The 19623-nt window shown below is 39.3% G+C and overlaps 1 protein-coding gene across 2 annotated transcripts in view; it reads right to left on the reverse strand.

Annotated features, from left to right (window-relative positions):
• Positions 1 to 862: 862 nt before the first annotated feature.
• The window catches only part of LOC136853402 (gamma-interferon-inducible lysosomal thiol reductase-like), a 198341-nt gene continuing 179580 nt past the window's right edge, over positions 863 to 19623 (reverse strand). For both annotated transcript variants that reach the window (XM_067128895.1, XM_067128894.1), the window contains exon 5: positions 863 to 2915. In XM_067128895.1, coding sequence (XP_066984996.1) covers positions 2829 to 2915 — 87 coding nt within the window. In that variant the 3' untranslated portion in view covers positions 863 to 2828. The remainder of the gene's footprint in view (positions 2916 to 19623) is intronic.

Consider the following 19623-nt stretch of genomic DNA (forward strand, 5'->3'; position numbering starts at 1 on the left):
GAATGAAGACAACCAGGGACAAGGATTGACATCATGATGATGCAGTTAGTAAACCAAATAGTTTCTGAGCTCATTGACTTGAATATTTGAAAGCAGTAATTAATTTTTTGCTCAATGTATTCTGGAAAAGGCTCTTCAAAATAAACAATAATCTTTAATTTTAACAACAGGGAAACCTGACATCTCTCTTCACTTTCACACTGCAAGTTCAACTGACAGCAAATTAGTCACAACTGAGAAAACTGATACTGTATTATGATAAATACTTTGGTGAATAATGTGTAGTGCACATCTCAAAATATAGGCAATACAGTAAATAGGTTCAGTGTGCCATGGAAAGTAGCAGTCATCCAGACAGGCCTCATTACTTTAAATTAGACAGTTAACACAAGATGACCATTTAAATTTGCAAGAGTACCTTAAACCATGATCAGTAACACATGCCAAACAAAGATTTAATGTAACATTAACAATATAGCTAATCAGTTATATATAAAATATCCCTTTGCATTAAAACTGAAAACATAACAAACTAGCAACATCCTTTGGTGAATATGTAGAAGTAGTCAGCCTTCTAACCCTCTCTGAATGATGAGCTGCGAGTCAATGTTGCCATTCATAATTAAATTACCATTCATTGTTTATTTCGTCTATGTATTCATAAACTGAAGAACAATTTAAGTTTTATATATAAAATAAGCCTGCTATAATAATGCATATTGTACTACTGTGTAAGATAAATGTATATTTTGCATATAGTGAGAAAAAATCCAGGGAAAAAAAAAAAGGTTACACATAGCAGCTGTACTTAATTCTAGGTCCAAGTGGGATTTTGGCTACTAATTTTACATTTAACCCATCATTTTCTTTTCTTTATCATACAATTCCCCACTTGTAACTTTTGGTATTTATCTATTTATTAATTATCAATATTTAATAACAGATTTGATCTCAATATTTCTTTCCTTTTCTATCATTGTTTTGACGATGCAAGTTCCCTACGCCAAGTGTACATACACAGCTTACTTGGTTTAGGCAAATTAATAAACGACTCAGTTATGTGACATTGTAGTTCAAATGTCATTGATGCCAATTTCAATAATTATAACTCATTACAAATCAAAGTGAATACATACAGGAAATGGTGGTTTGTTGCTATAGTATATAACACAGGTAGTCTTACTTTCATTAATTCATTATATATACAGACTGACAGGGTAATTATGTAAAATATTCAACAAGGAATATGATGGTATCGTATTTTTCCTAGAAATGTACTGTGGAAAACCACCGATGCAAGATTTTTATATAACAGCATCAATCCACAAATACAGACGATTAACAGAAAATTAATATCACAAAATAATGAAATGCAAGATATAAAAAAATAAAAAACCCTTCATCTACATAGATGGTAAATGACTGTAAGAAATAGTAATGCCTTCTCTATATTGGTTCTCTGTAATGCAAACTTAAAACCTAATTCAACACTGAAGATATAGAGATCTAAAGATCTCTTCCGAGAATGCCATGAAAGAGGGAAAAAACAGGCTATTTCATGTAGCCTTTAAATTATAGATGCCACCTGATCACAACCATCGCAGTTTTTCCTCATTACAACATACAAAAATACAAAACTACTTAATAAATATTACACAATATTTAAAGTTTCAAGAAAATATTGTAAATATATACAGGCTTTAATTGAAATCAGAAAATATATATCATGATATATGAGATCTGTTCAGAAAGTAGCTAACCTTTAAAGTTTGAACAATCCTCATCCTCCTCCTCAACAAAGGCCACTTCTTGACACATGACCCCAGCATGAAACATTTCAAACTTGATTTTCAGTAGAAAGAAGAGACCATAAAGAAGATAGTGAAACACCTGCAAGTATTTCATTTTATTTGTTATGGTCTTCTCTTAGACCAACTCAGGAACCTTTTAGTAGTTTGGAACTTGAATGATTCAACACCAAAAGTTGCACAGAGCCATGATCGGTTTGCTGGGAGCCTGCTATACCAGTGGAATGTTAAGTTTGGCTAAAGTTACAGAGTTGATCGAGACAAATGGGCAAGGTTCATTTTACATTTTCAAATTTGTACCTGTCAAAACCTCTCGTCTCTTGATGCACATCACAATGGTCAAAAAGCAGTCAACATGCATTTCACATTGTTGTGCTTTTAGGATTTTTTTTTGAATGAGGCAACCCTGCCTACTTCCAAAAGAACTGGGCTTGAGCAGTATTTATCTACTCAAAACTCTGCTGGATGATTCCAGATTTAAGGAGAGATAAGAGATAATGGTGAATGTGATGAAGCATCTACAAGATATGAAAAACCAACTTCTTAAAATGCTTCAGGCAGCGCGACGAACACTAAGCTGCGGGTTTCGCGTTAGAAGGTGCCTACTTGGAAGGAGATTATTGTCCTACCTAAACAGGTTAGTTATTTTTTCCTACAAAGTCTAAGGCTGGATACTTTCTGAACATTGTCATTATTCAAAGCATCATCCTTAGTTTACATCTCTCCTCTTACTGCACAAATCTACAAAAAATGCTTACTCGCCAAAAGTCAAGGAAAATAAGTTAAGAAAATGCTTGAATTTTGGAATTCACATAAACAGATACCTTTAAGTGTATCATTAAGTAGTATGTTGAATTGACTTTCTCATTTTTTAACAAAATTACTGTGAATTAACAATTCAGCAGCATAACCAACACAGGAGCAAAGCTGATACAATGCACACCTATCTACATACAACAATTCAAGCCATTACAAAATGTATACAACAGACACACTAGCAGCCTTTATATTCCAGGCCTATTAACATGAAGGCTGTTTGGGTCCTTTGAATCTTCGGCATAATACCTTATGAAAATCTTGGAGAATATGTTTTTGATCATCTTGACTCTGCAAAAAAGAAAGGAAATTAACATTTTAGCTTTATAAAATTGAAGTGGTGAAAGAAATTAATTACAAACCACAAAAGCTAGGATACATTATTCCACAAGAGCTAAACCTAGTTTTACCAACCAGCTTTAGTTTGACAAAAACACTTTCACTACATACAGCAGTCCCTTCCCTCATTCTGTTGTAAAGGGATGGGAGGAGGCAAGAAATTCCTCGAGTTTATTAGACTAGGTTTTTTGTATCATAAAAACACAATGATTTTACATAAAAAAAATAGTTTTCATACAAAACCATTCTTCATAATTATTCCATGGAAATGGGCCAAGCATGACCAACTTAAAGAGCTGAAAGAAGAAAGGACCACCGCATATGCCTAATTCAGTCCAATGTCTGCTAATTGAAGTATCTCATGCCTGTGTGCCAACCACTCCCCTGGATGAGTAAGAGAAGGGAGGAGGACACTAAAGATTAATGGGTCTGTATATTATTATTATTAAAAGTAGTTTAACCAGACCACTGAGCTGACTTTCAACTCTCATAGGGCTGGCCCGAAGGATTTGATTAAAATACTAGGTCCAGGCCTGAAGTCAAGCGCTAGGACCCAATAAATCATTCGATGCAATGATGAATGAATTAAAATGAATTTTGCCCTTTTTTTTTTAAATTCAACAAGTGTTAAAAGGGTTTTCGTGCTTTTATTATTTACTTATATCTATATTTTATTAATTAACCCTTAAACGCCGACTGGACGTATTGTACATCGACTAAAATTATCTGTCGGGTGCCGAGTGGACATACGGTATGTTGACGACAAAAAGTTTTTTAAATATTTGCGGAAAAATAGTTATAGGCCTAGTTTGTGAAAGATTTTAAATCACGCACCTTGAGGGATGCTGGGATTTCACGGATCACGCTGTTGTTTTGTTTACAAGCGTTACCCAGCCGCGCATGCGCGAATTTCTTTCTTCTCGCACTACAGAGCATCAGCAACGCATCTCAGAAATTCTTTTGTCACTTTGTCGTAATTTTTGCACCATTTTATATTAGCCGTTACATAAAGTTTTATATATGAAAATGTGTGCAATTTCATGTAGAATACAACAAAAAACAACCCATGGTTGTAGCTTTTATCAGTTTTGACATATTTTCATTAAATCACGACGTGCCAAAATTTCAACCTTCGGTCAACTTTGACTCGACCGAAATGGTTGAAAAACGCAATAGTAAGCTAAAACTCTTACATTCTAGTAATATTCAATCATTTACCTTCATTTTGCAACAAATTGGAAGTCTCTGGCACAATATTTCGATTTTATGTTGAATTTTTTAAAAAAACCTTTTCCTTACATCAGCGTGGTAACTCGGCTGAAAATCTCAGAAATTCTTTCGTCACTTTGTCGTAATTTTTGCACCGTTTTATATTAGCTGTTACATAAAGTTTTATATATGAAAATGTGTGCAATTTCATGTAAAATACAACAAAAAACAACCCATGGGTGTAGCTTTTATCAGTTTTGACATATTTTCATTAAATCACGATGTGCCAAAATTTAAACCTACAGTCAACTTTGACTCGACCGAAATGGTCGAAAAATGCAATTGTAAGCTAAAAATCTTACATTCTAGTAACATTCAATCATTTACCTTCATTTTTCAATAAATGGGAAGTCTCTAGCACAATATTTCAATTTATGGTGAATTTTTGAAAAAAAACTTTTTCCTTCCCTCTGTGCGCAGTAACTCTGCTGAAAATCTCAGAATTTCTTTAGTCACCGTGTCGTAATTTTTGCACTGTTTTATATTAGGCCTTACATAAAGTGTTATACATGAAAATGTGGGCAATATCATGTAGAATACAACAAAAAATAACTCATGGTTGTAGCTTTTATCAGTTTTGAAACATTTTCATATAAATCATGATAAATAGAGAAAATTCGACCTTTGGTCAACTTTAACTCGACTGAAATGGTTGAAAACTGCAATTGTAAGCTAAAACATTTACAGTCTAGTAATATTCAATCAATTACCTTCATTTTGCAACAAACGGGAAGTCTCTAGCACAATATTTCGATTTATGGTGAATTTTAGAAAAAAAAACTTGTTTTTACGCTCACGCGTTACGAATTCATGCATCATTTTGTGACAATATTTTCTCTGTGTTGCTTTGATCGTTTTACAATTTGTTATATACCAAAATCATCGCAATTTAGTGTACAATACAAAAAAAAAAAAAACTCATTAGCTTTAACCGTTTTACTCACAGCACGATTTGTATACAATTATATATGAAATTTTTTTTCACGCTGTCATATATTCCAATATTTATATATGATAATGATATTTTTTTCATTTCTGATGGTTGCATACTAAACTTCAGGCAATGACAAAAAAAAAAGGAGCCAAAAATGAACTCTTAATCTTAAAAACTGAGCACTCGGGAGCCAGGCCATGTGGGCTGCTCATTAAGTGCCCATGTGTCAGACGAGTATGGCCTATTCTGACGTGTTACAATGACTTGTGCGTGTCTCTCTCTCTGATATGATGAACTCCATTTTTTAACATTAGGTTTTCTTTCTTTCAATTTATTACTTTCAGGTTCTTCATTCCATATATATTAGCATTTATTTATGATACCCATTTTTATGTGAGTTACATAATCAGTAACAAGGATATTCACATTTGATCTTGTCATGTGAGTTGCTGCTTTAGCTGCTTTGTCTGCATCTTCATTTCCTTTGATCCCTACATGCGCAGGGATCCAACATATTTCTACATTTTTTCCATTATTATATAATTTATGGGGATATAATTTAATTTGTTGTACTATATTATTTTTTGATTTGTAACTTTGAATAGCTTCTATAGCGCTTCTCGAGTCACTGAAAATCATAAAATTACTGAATGATGATTCTTTAATTATTTTTATAGCTGATGCAATTCCATACAATTCTGCTGGAAATACGGAAGCATTATTAGGAAGAGAGAACTGATAAGTTTTGTCTTGGGACACTGCAGCATATCCTACTCAGTGTTCTGATTTAGATCCATCTGTATATATTGTGTAATGTGGACCTTTTCGGCTTATATGCTCTATTGTATGTTGTCTATGGTGTTCTGGTGTATATGAATTACTTTTTGATAAATATTTGAGGCGTGTGCAAATTCTCATTTTATTCATTGTCCAGGGGGGAGGTGATTTTACTATTAAAGGCACTTGTATATTTATATTCAGCGACTCAAACATTCTTCTAGCTCTAATTGGGAAAGGTGGTGGATGGTTGTTTATAAATACATCTCTTAATTCAAATAATTTTTTGGTTGGAGAATCACTAGTTTGAATTCTTAAAGCACTTTTCATTGTTACTAGTTCTCTATGGAGAGACAAAGGCAGTTCACCCCTTTCAACTTGTAACGATGATTTTGGTGATGATCTAAAGGCTCCTGAGCATATTCTAAGGCCTTCATTGTGAACAGGGTCTAACATTTTCAGCACTGCATCAGATGCTGAGCCATATACTTCGTTTCCATAATCAATGATGGACAGAACTGTTGCTTTATACAGTACAGTAAGGGTATGTCTATCAGTTCCCCAAGTAGTGTTCGATAGTTTTCTAATTAGATTTAATGCTCTTTTACTTTTAGATTTTACATATGTAATGTGGGCTCTCCAGTTCAAGTGGGTATCAAATACTAATCCCAAAAATTTTGCTGTTTGGCCAATTGGTACACTATGATTTCTGATTTTTAAATCTATTTCTTCACCTTTTTTCCACTTTTTATTTTTATAAAACATGATTGCTTGAGTTTTATCTATCGAAAATTTAAAGCCTACAGATGAGGCCCATTCATCTATTTTTACTATGCTTTTATTAACGATTCGTTCTGCATGTTTTATTCGGGATGCTGAATAATATATGGCAAAATCATCCATGTACAGGTTACTTTTAATGCCAATAGGTAGATTTTTACTGATATCATTAATTGCTAAAGTAAACAGTCTGCCACTAAGGACACTTCCCTGTGGAACACCATTTTCAAGTGGAAATGTTCTAGACAGATCATCATCAATTCTCACCTGAAAATTGCGGTTTGTCAAAAAGTTCTGTATCAACCTAGGTAAATGTCCATGGATGTTGTTGTTTTTTAGTTTTTAATATACAGTAAACCACCTGTATTCGCGTTCTCAAGGTTCGCGGACTCACCCACTCGCAGGTTTTTCTATGGAACCTATCTAAAACATTTTCGCAGGAAACTCACGCATTTGCAGGTTTTTCCATGGAACATATCTATAAAAATATTCGTGGGAAACTCCATATTTGCGGATGCAGATTTTTTTTTGTCTTTTTCGTATAGCAATAGTATTCTGTATTTTCACATTTATTGTATAATAACATTAAATAATCATGTAAATCAATAATAATACTGTACTACAGTACTGTACATATAATAGTAATAGAAATTAAATAATAATATTATGTAATACTACACTGGGTACCTTAATAATAATAAATAATACAGTAAAGTTAAATCATACGGGTAGTAACTGGTGATGAATGTTGATTTCAGTATGCTGTACTGTAATGTTAAGGTATTTGAACATGGCAACGAAGGTGATACAGTAGGGCTGCATGAGTATTTTACCTTGTTCATGCTTAATGCAGGCGACCGCAATTAATGTCATGCTGTAATGGGCTGCTACTTCTCTGTGACTTTTGCCCTCTCTTAACAAAACAATCATGTCTACAGTACTTTCTTCTCATCAGTCTTACAGTAATTGTAGGCTATTGGCCAGAGGCCTTAGAAGAAGCAGAGCATTCAGAGGACATCTTAATGCACGATTTCAAAAAATATTTCTGGATCGGGTCCCGTGTCAGCCGGTGAAAAAGTCCATTCAGCACTTATTTCTAGGTAATTCCGTTGCTAGATACCAGAGAAAGCTAAATGAAATGCTGGAGTTACTACCCCCAGAGCGAGCTCCATCAGATGGAGTTGTGTATGGAAAAGGGTGAACTACAAAAACACGGAACCTTATCCTATAGAGATCCCAAAGTCAAAAGTCCCACAGGGAGGTGCCGTTACAAACCCATGCACCACTCGCGGACAGCACACAAAACACCGCTAGCCTCATTCCATTTCAGCAAGCACCTACGGTCACACGTTTTTTCGTTGTGCTTTTAATCTTGTGTCTTTTTGCATCATTATGGCTTCCTCACAAGGTCTTTCGTCACCTAAGTTGAGTACCAGTATTTCGTTTTTTAGTTGAGGCGATTGAGGCTCCTTATTTCCCTTTAGTTTAATAATTAAAGGGATTTATAACGCCCGTCTCGATCTCCTCTCGCGGCCTCACATGACCTCCATGCGTGGTTCGTGATCTTGGGTCGCCCTGTTTTTCGATCTTTCTCACGGTTCCTCTTCGTGTTTAGGATAATTTTCCTTTTCATGAGGTCCAATTAGTGATTTTGATTGATTAACGTTTGTTTCCCTTTGCTTCGAGATGAGGGCTGGTGTTTAGGCGTCGGGCTTCCCCCTCGAGCCTATTAGCCTTTATCAATTCATTAACATGCCTTATTTTTGCCCCTCTCTTCTCTTAGCTTCTGGGAATTTTATTTACGTTAGTACTTTTAAGTTTTTTGTTTTATCTTTAACCCAGTGTTCGGATGCATTTGATATTTGATGATTATTATGGATATTTCTTTTTGTTTTGAGGCGGCCATTTCCCTTCACGTCCACATCGTGTTGGGTATGGTCCTCCTCTTGTTTTGTTTTGTTGTTTTTATTTTATCCTTTTTAATGGGTTGGTTGTTAGCTTTGGATTTCCTTTTTGGGGCGTTAGGCTATTGCCCCCTTTTCCATGAAAAAGGGGGTGGTCGTTCATTCTTTTCGTTCACATGCCCTTCATAAGGTTTTGTGTTCGTATTTTTTCCAATGCGGCGCTTTCCTTAAGTTTTACTAGGGTCTTCTCATTTTATGTTCCCTTCCCCTGTTTCGGCTTTTGCGTAGGCTAATAAGCCTCTCGTTTAAGCTGAAATAGCGAGGATCTCATGTTGCTTCCCTCTCCCTGTTTCGGCTTTTAAGGCTAATGAGCCTCTTGGTTAAGCTGGGATAGCGAGGGGCTTCATGTAGCCCAGGGGTGCACAACCTTTGAGCTACTGGTCATCATCAAACATATATCTAGTCGAGGGTAGACTAGATTTTACATGAAATGATAAATAGTTTGTAGAATGTTTAAAGATAAAAAAAACACAGTTGCTCACCTGTTTTGTTTTAATGAGATTTTTGACACTGAGATTCATGTACAAGTTTTTTTATGTTAGGATGGAAATTTGTGGTTGCCAGTCTTAAAACAGAGTGCAGATTTTGATCACTTAGCCTGCTACGAATATTTGACTTGGTCTGGTTGAGCAGACTAAATGTTTGTTCACATATGTAGGTAGAGCCAAATAAGCTTGCATAAATAGCAGCTTTGTTTCTCAAATAAGGAAACTGATCTTTGGCCAAGCAATTATAAAATTTGAGCAAGTCCCCTTCATTATACTTGGTACGAAGGCTGTCATTATTCTGAAGATCAATCAGTTCGATTTGTGCTTCGAATTCTACTTCATCAGGAGATACAGAAAAGGGGTTGCTGAACAACTTCAAATCATTGACTTCTTTCTTTAGGTCCTCAAATCGGCTCTCAAAGGCCTCCAAAAGTTTTCCTAATTTTGCTGCATAATATTCATGTCTATTGCATACTTTGTGTTTCTCACACATAAGTTTGTAATTTGGGAAGTGTCCTAACTCTCCTTTAACTATCTGTAACTGAAACAATTTTAGTTTTTGTTCGAAAGCTGTCACATAATTGGCTAGCTGAGAAATAAGTTGGTTATTCCCTGAAGTTTATGATTCAAGTTATTTAAATGACTTGTGAGATCTACAAGAAATGACAAATCACAAAGCCAGTCAGCATTTGTAAGTTCTGGTACCATCTTATTCTTTTCATTAAGAAATATCTCAATTTCATCCAGAAGACTGATAAATCTTTTTCAGCGTATTTCCCCTGCTTAACCACCTTACTTGAGTGAAAAACACTAAATCGCCATATTCTGCTTCAATTTCATCAAGAAATTGCTTGAATTGCCGTGATGCAAAGCTGAGCGTGACTTGATAAAATTGACTGTAGAAACTACAACTTTCATTACATGATCAAAGTCCAGTTCTTTTCCACACAAATTTTGTTGATGTATTATGCAATGAAATTGTTTCAGTTCATATTTTCGTCTCCAAGGTGTTTAATCAATAGCTGCACCAATCCATTCTGCTTGCCTATCATTGCAGGAGCCCCATCAGTTGATATTCCTACTAACTTGTCCAAATCTAACTCAATTACTGAAATTTGTTCTAAAAGTCCATTAAGTAAATCACTACCAGTTGTCTGCCCCTTCAATGAACTGAGCCCTACGAGTTCCTCATGAATAGAAAAGTCCTCTGTCACACCACGTACAAATACAAGTAGCTGAGCCGTAGATGTAACATCAGTAGATTCTAGGGAGAAGTACACAAATTGTTTACTTTTCTCCTTCAACTGGTCTACTATATCACCCGACAAATCAACAATACGACGTTGCACTGTCATACGATTCAAACTGATATTCTCAAACTTTTTCAAAACATCTGGAGAAAGTTTTTGAGCAGCAAGTAGAATACACTTTTAATGAAATCCCCTCTGAAAATGCCTTGGAATGTTTAGCAATCAGGTTTGCAATTTCATAACTCACTTCTGTTACGTCCTGTGCCTCTTTATTTTCTGAATAAACATATTTTTCTGCACATGAAAACCTTGCATTAGTGATTTAATTTTCTGCTTTCTTAGTTCACCAACAAATTTTTCATAAGGCTTGTGCTTTGTCAGATAATGCCTTTGCAAATTGTATTCCTTACCAACGGCCACACTATTCTGGCATATCAAGCAAATGATTTTTTTTTTTTTCACTGTTTTCCACAAAAAAATATTTATCTGTCCATATTTCTTGAAATTTTCTATGTTCATCTTCAAGCTTTCTTTTTCGACTTGAGTTTTTGTCCACAGAAGTACCAGAAGCCATAGTAGCTAAGCAAAATTAATCTGAAAACACTACAATGATAAATGCCTGGCCTTGTAGCAATATCTCCTATTTTAGACTGCAAAGAAACTATCGGAGCTCAGACAAATTGGCTAACTTGGAAGGTTGCCAAATAATCATTTTACAAACTTTTTAAACTGGAATTTAGATGTATTAGGAAACCATAATTATGAATGTAAAATACAATAAAAAAAGAAAAACAAGAAAAACAAAAACAGGTTTTGCATCTGTTTAAAAAGAGAATAGTATTCAAAATTATGATAAATATTAATTTAGATATAACTTCAGGTGGTTACCTTCCCTTCACAACAACGAGGTTACTCCCGTCTGAGACAACTACCTACACGGTGAACGAGCGTATGGCTGTCTACAAGCCATAATGCTGTTCACCTCTTTCTCGACTGCTTTAGTGTTCGAGGATGGTGATGAAATTATGAATTTAGTGAATGAACTGATTATAGATAACAAGATAATTCAACAATAACAAGAAAACACAAAGAATAATACATACATATATATATATATATTTATATGTATGTATGTCTATGTATGTATATGTACATATTTATATAAACTATATATATATATATATATATATATATATATATATATATTTTTATATATATATATATATATATGTTTATATATGCACAACACATTTATACATTTTGGTATACATACATTTCCTGTATGTGTGTGTGTGTGTGTGTGTTATATAGTACATTTTTCTATTTGTAATTATATCATTTTTCTTTTGTAATATGTTTATATTTATTATTTTCTTTTACTGTACAGAGAGTGATATATTGTGTTTTCTATGATAGGTTTGAGGGTTAACCATTCTTTTTACATGGGGCGCTTACCAGTAAAAGCTTGAGAGAATCAGGGTTTTTGACAGTCCCTTCCCTTTTGTGCACCATTGAATTGACCTTAGCCTACCCTAGTTTGGTCTTTACTTAAGGTTAGTTTCCAGTTTTTGGTTGTAACTTGGTCAGGTCTTCCGTGGACTGGCTTGTGTATCCAAGACCCACCCTTTCCCCCCCTCCTCCCGGTTGATCTCTCTTCCCTTGATTTGTTTTCAATCTTGTTAACTTATCAAGGTTTGGGAGCATTCCTTCCTTTTCTTGGCAACCCAGCCTATAGCTTGTGCCCCCTTCCTCTGCATTGTTTGGCCTCTCCTTGGTACGGTCCGTGACTTTACCTTTTACTCTCCCTCCTGGGACTGCTGGTGGCCGTGGAGGGCTTCCCCTCTCCGTCCACCATCTTTGGCCATCTTTATCTCCCTGTCCCCCCCCACCATCTTTGGCCATCTTTATCTCCCTGTCCCCCATGGAGGTTGTTCCTGTTCCTCTCCTGCTTCTCTATATATTTTGCTGGGTATATATATATATATATATATATATATATATATATATATATATATATGTATGTGTATATATGCACAGCTGGTCAGCATACATAATATGTTTATATTTATTATTTTCTTTTACTGGACTCAGTCAGCGTGTGGTGTGTTATTTTGACTATTTGGAGGACACGGAACGCCCAGATTGTGCATTCCCCCTCTCTGGTCGTTCATTTTCAAGGTTCTTCCTCCGGGTTTTCATTCCTCCCCTTCATACGTCTTCTCCGGCTGTCGTTTAATTTGGCGACACTCTTTGGCCATCTTTATCTCCCAGTCCTGTTCTTCTTCTCTCGTTGCCAGTTAGGGCTTTCCGCCTGACTGTCTTCATCACGTTTCGGACTTTTGACGTTCAGTCCCTGCCCTTGCCAGTTAGCTAACTACTGTCTACTATCGGGCGCATTCCTTGCTTCCGCTTCCGCTCCGGTTCTAGCGTTTATCGGTCTTCCGTTATCGCTAGTTTCATATTATTTTTAGTTGCTGGGAATGCGCTTTCTCCGGACAGTTTAACCTTCCCATTTCATTTTGTATCCGTCACTTACTTTAAGGCATGTTACTCCGGCTAGTTCCAGTAAATTTATTTTGTTTTATTTATTATTTTATTATTTATTTTGTTTTGTTTGTGTGAGATTTTTTACCCGGTTACCTCCCGGATCATTCCGGCTGGTTTAACGGCTTTGTTTAATACTGTGTTGCTCCGGCACACTACTCCGGCACCTTACACAGTGTACTCATAATCTCATACTCTTACAGGTGGTACGCTGCCAAGAAGAAGGGTGCTCCGCAGCCCTCCATCAGGCCAGCAGCCACGAAGTTTGTCGGTCTCACTCCGGATGTGCGGTCCACGTAGGGGATCTTATTGTTTGGCACCCTGACGGATGTGATGTTTGCTACGCTCTTCGAGCAGGCTATCAATGATTCGGTAGGTGATCATGCATCTTTCCTTCTTAGCCAACTGTAATTTTTACATATTTTGCGATTCCCCGCCTTTGGTAAACCGCAATAATGTTTTTCTTCCGGCAGGCTGACCGCAAGTCTCGTGATGCTTCGCTTCAGGCCCTTAAAGTCTGGGTTAGCGGCTTTGGGCGCAACGTAGGAGCTGGCAATCCCTACATACTCTCGAAGGACATTTGTAATGTCCTTTTTCCCGCGCTTGATCACAGCTTCTGTCACCGGCGATGTTGCTGCTCCGTTGATTGCCGGGATTCGGGGAGTTGACCCAGCCCTCTCCAGACGGTTCGGCTCTGAGCGGCGGCGTTCCAGAAGACGCGGCGGAACTCGATCTCGGCCTTAAGTCTCCGAGCATTATCCCGGAGCACCAAGCAGGTAAGGGGGTAAGTGAGGCAGGTTCTCCACTGTTTAGCTCTCCTTCTTCCTCTGTTGCTTCTTTTAAAGGCTTCTCTAAATCTTCATACCTTACGGGCACGTCTGGGTCTATTGCTCGAAGGTGAAGTCCGTTAAAAGAAAACCTTACCTACTCCGGCAGGCGATATGGGGTCCCTCCGGCGGCGGCACGGGCGACGAGCCCCGTTCCGTCGACGAGTATAGCCTCCCCTTCCGGGTCCCAAGCGGAGCCTCAGTCACGTCAGGTAGTTCCCCCTCCTCCTTCTTTGGATACATTTCATTTCTTTGAACAATTCCTGGAAAGAATCGACGCGAGGTTTGAGAAGATCGATCGCGAGGGTAGACAGCAAGCTGTCTGGTCTTGCTTCTTCTTTTCAGTCTCTTTCGGAGAAGGTGGAATCACAACAAGGTTCGTTCTAGGTCTCATTCTGTTCCTGACCCTTCCACTCTCCCTCCCTTTGATCTGGGGAATCCTTGGCGTCTGGCCCTTTATGCTCCAGTGCACAAAGGTACTCTTACCATAGAGGGTTTGGGCACGAGGAGAGTGGAAGAGTTGGAGTTCTATCCTCCGGACCTGACATCTCCCTACACTGGGTTTGCCAGGCTGAAGGGAGAGGTTTGGAACAGGTCTGATAAAGTCCCTAAGGAGACGGTTATCTATCCTAGGGACCAAGCCCAGTCGTCTTTGATGAGGACCCTTACGGAGTGGCAAGCGGAGAACACTAAGCTTACACCAGCTAAAGGGAGTGTTCACTATGTTCACTCTCAGTGATGTTCTCCTTCTCCCTTGCACTTCGAAAGTGGCCTCCTGACTAGTCAGGCTTGCTTCAAGGTAAACCCCTTCCTCATCTCCGAGAGACGGACCCAACATCTCTCGTCTTTCCGGAGGCACCGAATTCTGGAAGGGAGCCCCTAATACGTTCTACGGTGACTCGGCTTGACCCAGACTGCGCTTCTGATCTGTTCAGTGAGCAGCTCCCTAAGATCCCGAAGACGCTCTTGAAAACAGAGGCTGATACTAAGGAAAGGCTCGCCAGGTCTTTGAACTCTTTGGCTTTAGCGGAAGCAACTTCTTTGGTTTATAGGGAAGATCCATTATTCCAGGTCTTGACGAAATCTCTCTTGGTGAGTTTTCAACAAGACCTGTTTGACTTTATGACTGCCCGACTGGCCTGCCGGAAGCACATCTTTTCAGCAGCCACAGTTCGGCATGAACCAAATAAGCTTCTTAAGAGTTCGATCTGGGGAGCTAATCTTTTCCCACAAGAAGAAGTTGATGCAGTCTTATCTGAGGCAGCTAGGGTCAATCAGAGTCTCCGTTCCCGTTGGGGTCTGCCCTATAAAAACAGTCTGATCTTACCAGCTCTCCCACAAAGTCCAGTAAGAAATTTAAACATTTCAAACGTCTTCCAGCTCAGTCCTTGGTTCAGGTTCCTTTACAAGGTCAGCCTTCGACCTCTTCCTCCCATCCTCCGCCTCAGTATGTCCTGGTGAACCCGGCGCATCAGTCTTTGGCTGCTCCCTCCTATGTCTCCTCCCCAGCTTTCAATCCTGCATATGAAAGTCAGGGGAAATTTCGCTCCAGACAATCAACCAGAGGCAATAAGCCCCGTGGCTTTGCTAGGGGAAGGGGGAGCCCCTGCTCCTCTCCCAGGAACAGGGAGGTAGAGGCTCCAGAGGGGGAAGCAAACACAGGACCGATGACATACATCCTGTGGGCGGGAGGCTGTACCATTTTCGAGCTCGGTGGACCTTCTGTCCCTGGGCTCAGAGTATAGTTTCCAAGGGCCTAGGCTGGAGTTGGATCGACAATCCCCCTCCACCAGTCAAGTTTTATCAGGCTACGACCAAGGATCTCGAGGACTTTGTGGAGGATCTCCTACAGAAACAGGCTATAAGGAAAGTGAGGACTCTGAAGTTCCAAGGCAGGCTCTGCAGTGTTCCCAAGAAGGGTTCCGACAAACGGAGAGTAATTCTGGACTTGTCCCGTCTGAATTCCTACATTCGTTGCGACAAGTTTCGGATGCTTACTGTCTCCCAAGTTCGGACCCTACTGCCCCGTGGAGCCGTAACCACCTCTCTAGATCTTTCCGACGCCTATTATCACATCCCAGTTGTGAGAAGGTTCTCCCCCTTTCTGGGGTTCAGGCTCGGAAGGCAGGCATATTCCTTCAAGGTGATGCCTTTCGGCCTCAACATAGCCCCAAGGATTTTTACCAAGTTGACAGACACGGTCATACAACAACTCCGGTCTCAAGGGATTACGCTGGCCGCGTATCTCGACGACTGGATCATTTGGGCATCCAGCGTCGAGGAATGCCGGAGAGTTACATCCGTGGTGGTCGACCTTCTAGAATCCTTGGGCTTTCGTGTAAACAGGGAGAAGTCCCGCCTGGTTCCGAGCAGTTGTTTTCAATGGCTAGGAATCCAGTGGGATCTGAATTCTCACAAGCTCTCTCTTCCTCCTCCCAAGAGGAAGGAGATAGCCAGAGCAACCAGGCAGTTTCTCAAATCCAAAAGGGCCTCTCGGTGGACCCAAGAACGAGTCTTGGGCTCCCTTCAGTTCGCTTTGGTGACAGACCTGTTGCTGAAAGTGAAGCTGAAAGATATCAACAGAGTGTGGCGGAGTTGGGCAAATATCAGTCTCAGGGACAAGGTGTCTCTGATCCCTCACATCTTGAAGAAGAGACTCCGGCCTTGGTCGACTGTCAAGAGCCTGTCCAAGTCAGTCCCCTGCAATTTCCTCCTCCGGCGTTGGTTATCCACACAGACGCCCCTGGGCCGGGTGGGGAGGATATTCTCAACACCAAGAAGTACAGGGGACTTGGTCTCTCATGTTCCGCCAGTTCCATATAAACGTTCTGGAGGCCATGGCGGTCTTCCTTACCTTGAAGAAGCTTCTTCCCCAAGAAGATTCACATAAGACTGGTTCTGGACAGCGCCACGGTAGTCCACTGCATAAACAGAGGAGGTTCAAAATCGAGCCGGATCAACCAGGTAATGATTGCACTTTTCTCCTTGGCATGCAAGAACAAGTGGCACCTATCTACCACCCATCTTGCAGGGGTCCGAACGTCGTAGCAGATTCTCTATCAGGACAACTCCCTCGAGTCGGAGTGGTCCCTAGACAGGGGCTCGTTCAATTGGATCTGCAAACAAGTTCCGGGTCTGGAGGTAGATTTGTTCGCAACCAAGCTCAACAACAAGCTCCCTCATTACGTAGCTCCCAACCTGGACCCTCAAGCTCTTTTCACGGACGCAATGTCATTGGATTGGAACAGGTGGAAGGTGATCTATCTGTTCCCTCCAGTGAACTTGTTGTTAAAGGTCCTTCACAAACTAAGGACGTTCAAGGGTCAAGTAGCTACTGGCCAAAGAGCAGCTGGTTTCCTCTTCTGCTAGAACTGAAACTTCTCCACATCCGAATCCCCAGTCCGAAACTAACACAAGTAGTACAAACTCAGACTGTGTCAGCTTCCTCAAAAATTCAAAGTGCCCTGGCTTTGTGGACTTTATGAAATTTGCGGCTCAAAGGGATGCTAACGTTGATCCTGTCAATACCATGTTCTTGGAATCAGATAAGCGGATCTCCACTCTTCGTCAGTACGACTCAGCAATTAAGAAACTAGCACTCTTTTTGAAAGAATCTGAGGCTACAGTAATGACCATAAATTTAGCAATCTCCTTTTTTAGATCACTGTTTGAGAAGGGTTTAGCCGCTAGTACTGTTACTACAGTCAAGTCGGCTTTACTTAAAAGTGTTCTTGTATGGTTTCAAAATTGACCTCACAGACCCTTACTTTTCTTCCATCCCTAAAGCATGTGCATCGTCTGAGGCCAGTAATCCGTCCACATACGGTTTCCTGGTTTTTAAATGACGTGTTGAAGTTAGCCTCAGATATTGATAATCAGTCTTGCCCCTACCTTTCCTTGTTGAGGAAAACGTTGTTCTTAGTTAACCTAGCTTCGGGTGCTAGAATTTCAGAGCTGTCTGCACTCTCTAGGGAGCCCAACCACGTCGACTTCCTTCCATCAGGGGAGGTTTTGCTGATTCCTCACCCTACCTTCCTGGCCAAAAATGAAGATTCGCAGCATAGGTGGTCGCCTTGGAAAATTCCCCTCTGCCTCAAGACCTGTCCCTGTGCCCAGTTCATACTTTGAGGGCTTATTTAGACAGGTCCTCTCACATCTCTTCTGGGCCTCTCTTTATCAGGGAAGGAGGGGGTAATCTCTCTATGTCTGCTATTAGACAACAGATCCTTTACTTTATCAAACAGGCTAACCCTGACTCAGTCCCAAGAGTTCATGATATTAGAGCTGTGGCCACCTCCATTAATTACTTTCATTACATGAATTTCACGGATCTTACCAGGTACACTGGTTGGAAGTCACCCTTGGTTTTCAAACGTCACTATTTGAAATCCTTAGAAGCTCTTAAATTCTCAGCAGTCGCGGCGGGAACGTTGTTCCTCCCTCTGGTTCCCTTTCTGATTCCTAGTCATTTCCTCCTCCACTGCCTCAGTTATCCCCTTACGGTCATTTCAGTCAGGCTTGCCTTGACTTCTCACCTGGCTGTGTTATCTATATGTTTGTCTAAATGACACATTTAAGTTATAAGGTTTTCAATATTGTATAGTTATTTTGTTTATGTATATTTTTCATATTGTCATGTTAATTTTAAGCTAACATCAGTTTCATTTGTACATTATTGTTATTGTTACTAGTGATTAAAAAATTTCTTTTTGGACCTTCGGTCTTCTGTTCCCCTTAGAATTATTATCTCTTTAGTTTAAGAATGATATTTATTTCTCTGTTAATTTTTCACCGGCTGACACGGGACCCGATCCAGAAAAGGGATTTTGACGAAGGAAAAATCTATTTCTGGAGAGGGGACCGTGTCACCCGGTGACCCACCTCCATCATGTGTCATGTCCCTCCCATAGTAAACATCATTCTGGTGGGGTGATGCTTTCATGGAATGCGGCTAGCGGTGTTTTGTGTGCTGTCCGCGAGTGGTGCATGGGTTTGTAACGGCACCTCCCTGTGGGACTTTTGACTTTGGGATCTCTATAGGATAAGGTTCCGTGTTTTTGTAGTTCACCCTTTTCCATACACGACTCCATCTGATGGAGCTCGCTCTGGGGGTAGTAACTCCAGCATTTCATTTAGCTTTCTCTGGTATCTAGCAACGGAATTACCTAGAAATAAGTGCTGAATGGACTTTTTCACCGGGTGACACGGTCCCCTCTCCAGAAATAGATTTTTCCTTCGTCAAAATCCCTTTTTTAGTCCATAGTACTGTACACACAAAACACACAAACGTGAGATAGTAATAAAACGGGTTATATTGGGTCATTTGCCGATAATTTGCCGCTACGGTATACGCATGGTACTACTGGTTGCGCGTACATATACTAACACTGATCTTCTGCACATACAGTACGTACATTTTATAAAATTTTTTGTTGTAAGATGATTTTTAAATATTACATACAAAGTGTTTTAGGATGATACATAGTACAGTACAGTACTATGGGTAGTACGTAGAGCACATCTAAAATACGTAAGACAACAGGAATACTGCAGAAGTGCGTATGTTTACATCTAAATGCGTAGCATTTTCATGTATGTAAAGTATATATTAATGACTACTGTAAGTACATTTTGTAAGTTAAAAATGATTTACTAATTTTCAAATATTACAGTACTGTAATATATTAACGTAAACACAGCAAAATTTCAATAATATACATTTGTTTTTCTTAAAAGTGCTTCACCCAAGCCAACTCTCTGCAAATACAAAGAAATCGCGATGCTGGACGCTGTGTACCCAGGACCAGTGATACTCGACACACTATTG

This window comes from Macrobrachium rosenbergii, chromosome 27, assembly GCF_040412425.1.
Source record: "Macrobrachium rosenbergii isolate ZJJX-2024 chromosome 27, ASM4041242v1, whole genome shotgun sequence".
Classification (NCBI taxonomy): domain Eukaryota; kingdom Metazoa; phylum Arthropoda; class Malacostraca; order Decapoda; family Palaemonidae; genus Macrobrachium; species Macrobrachium rosenbergii.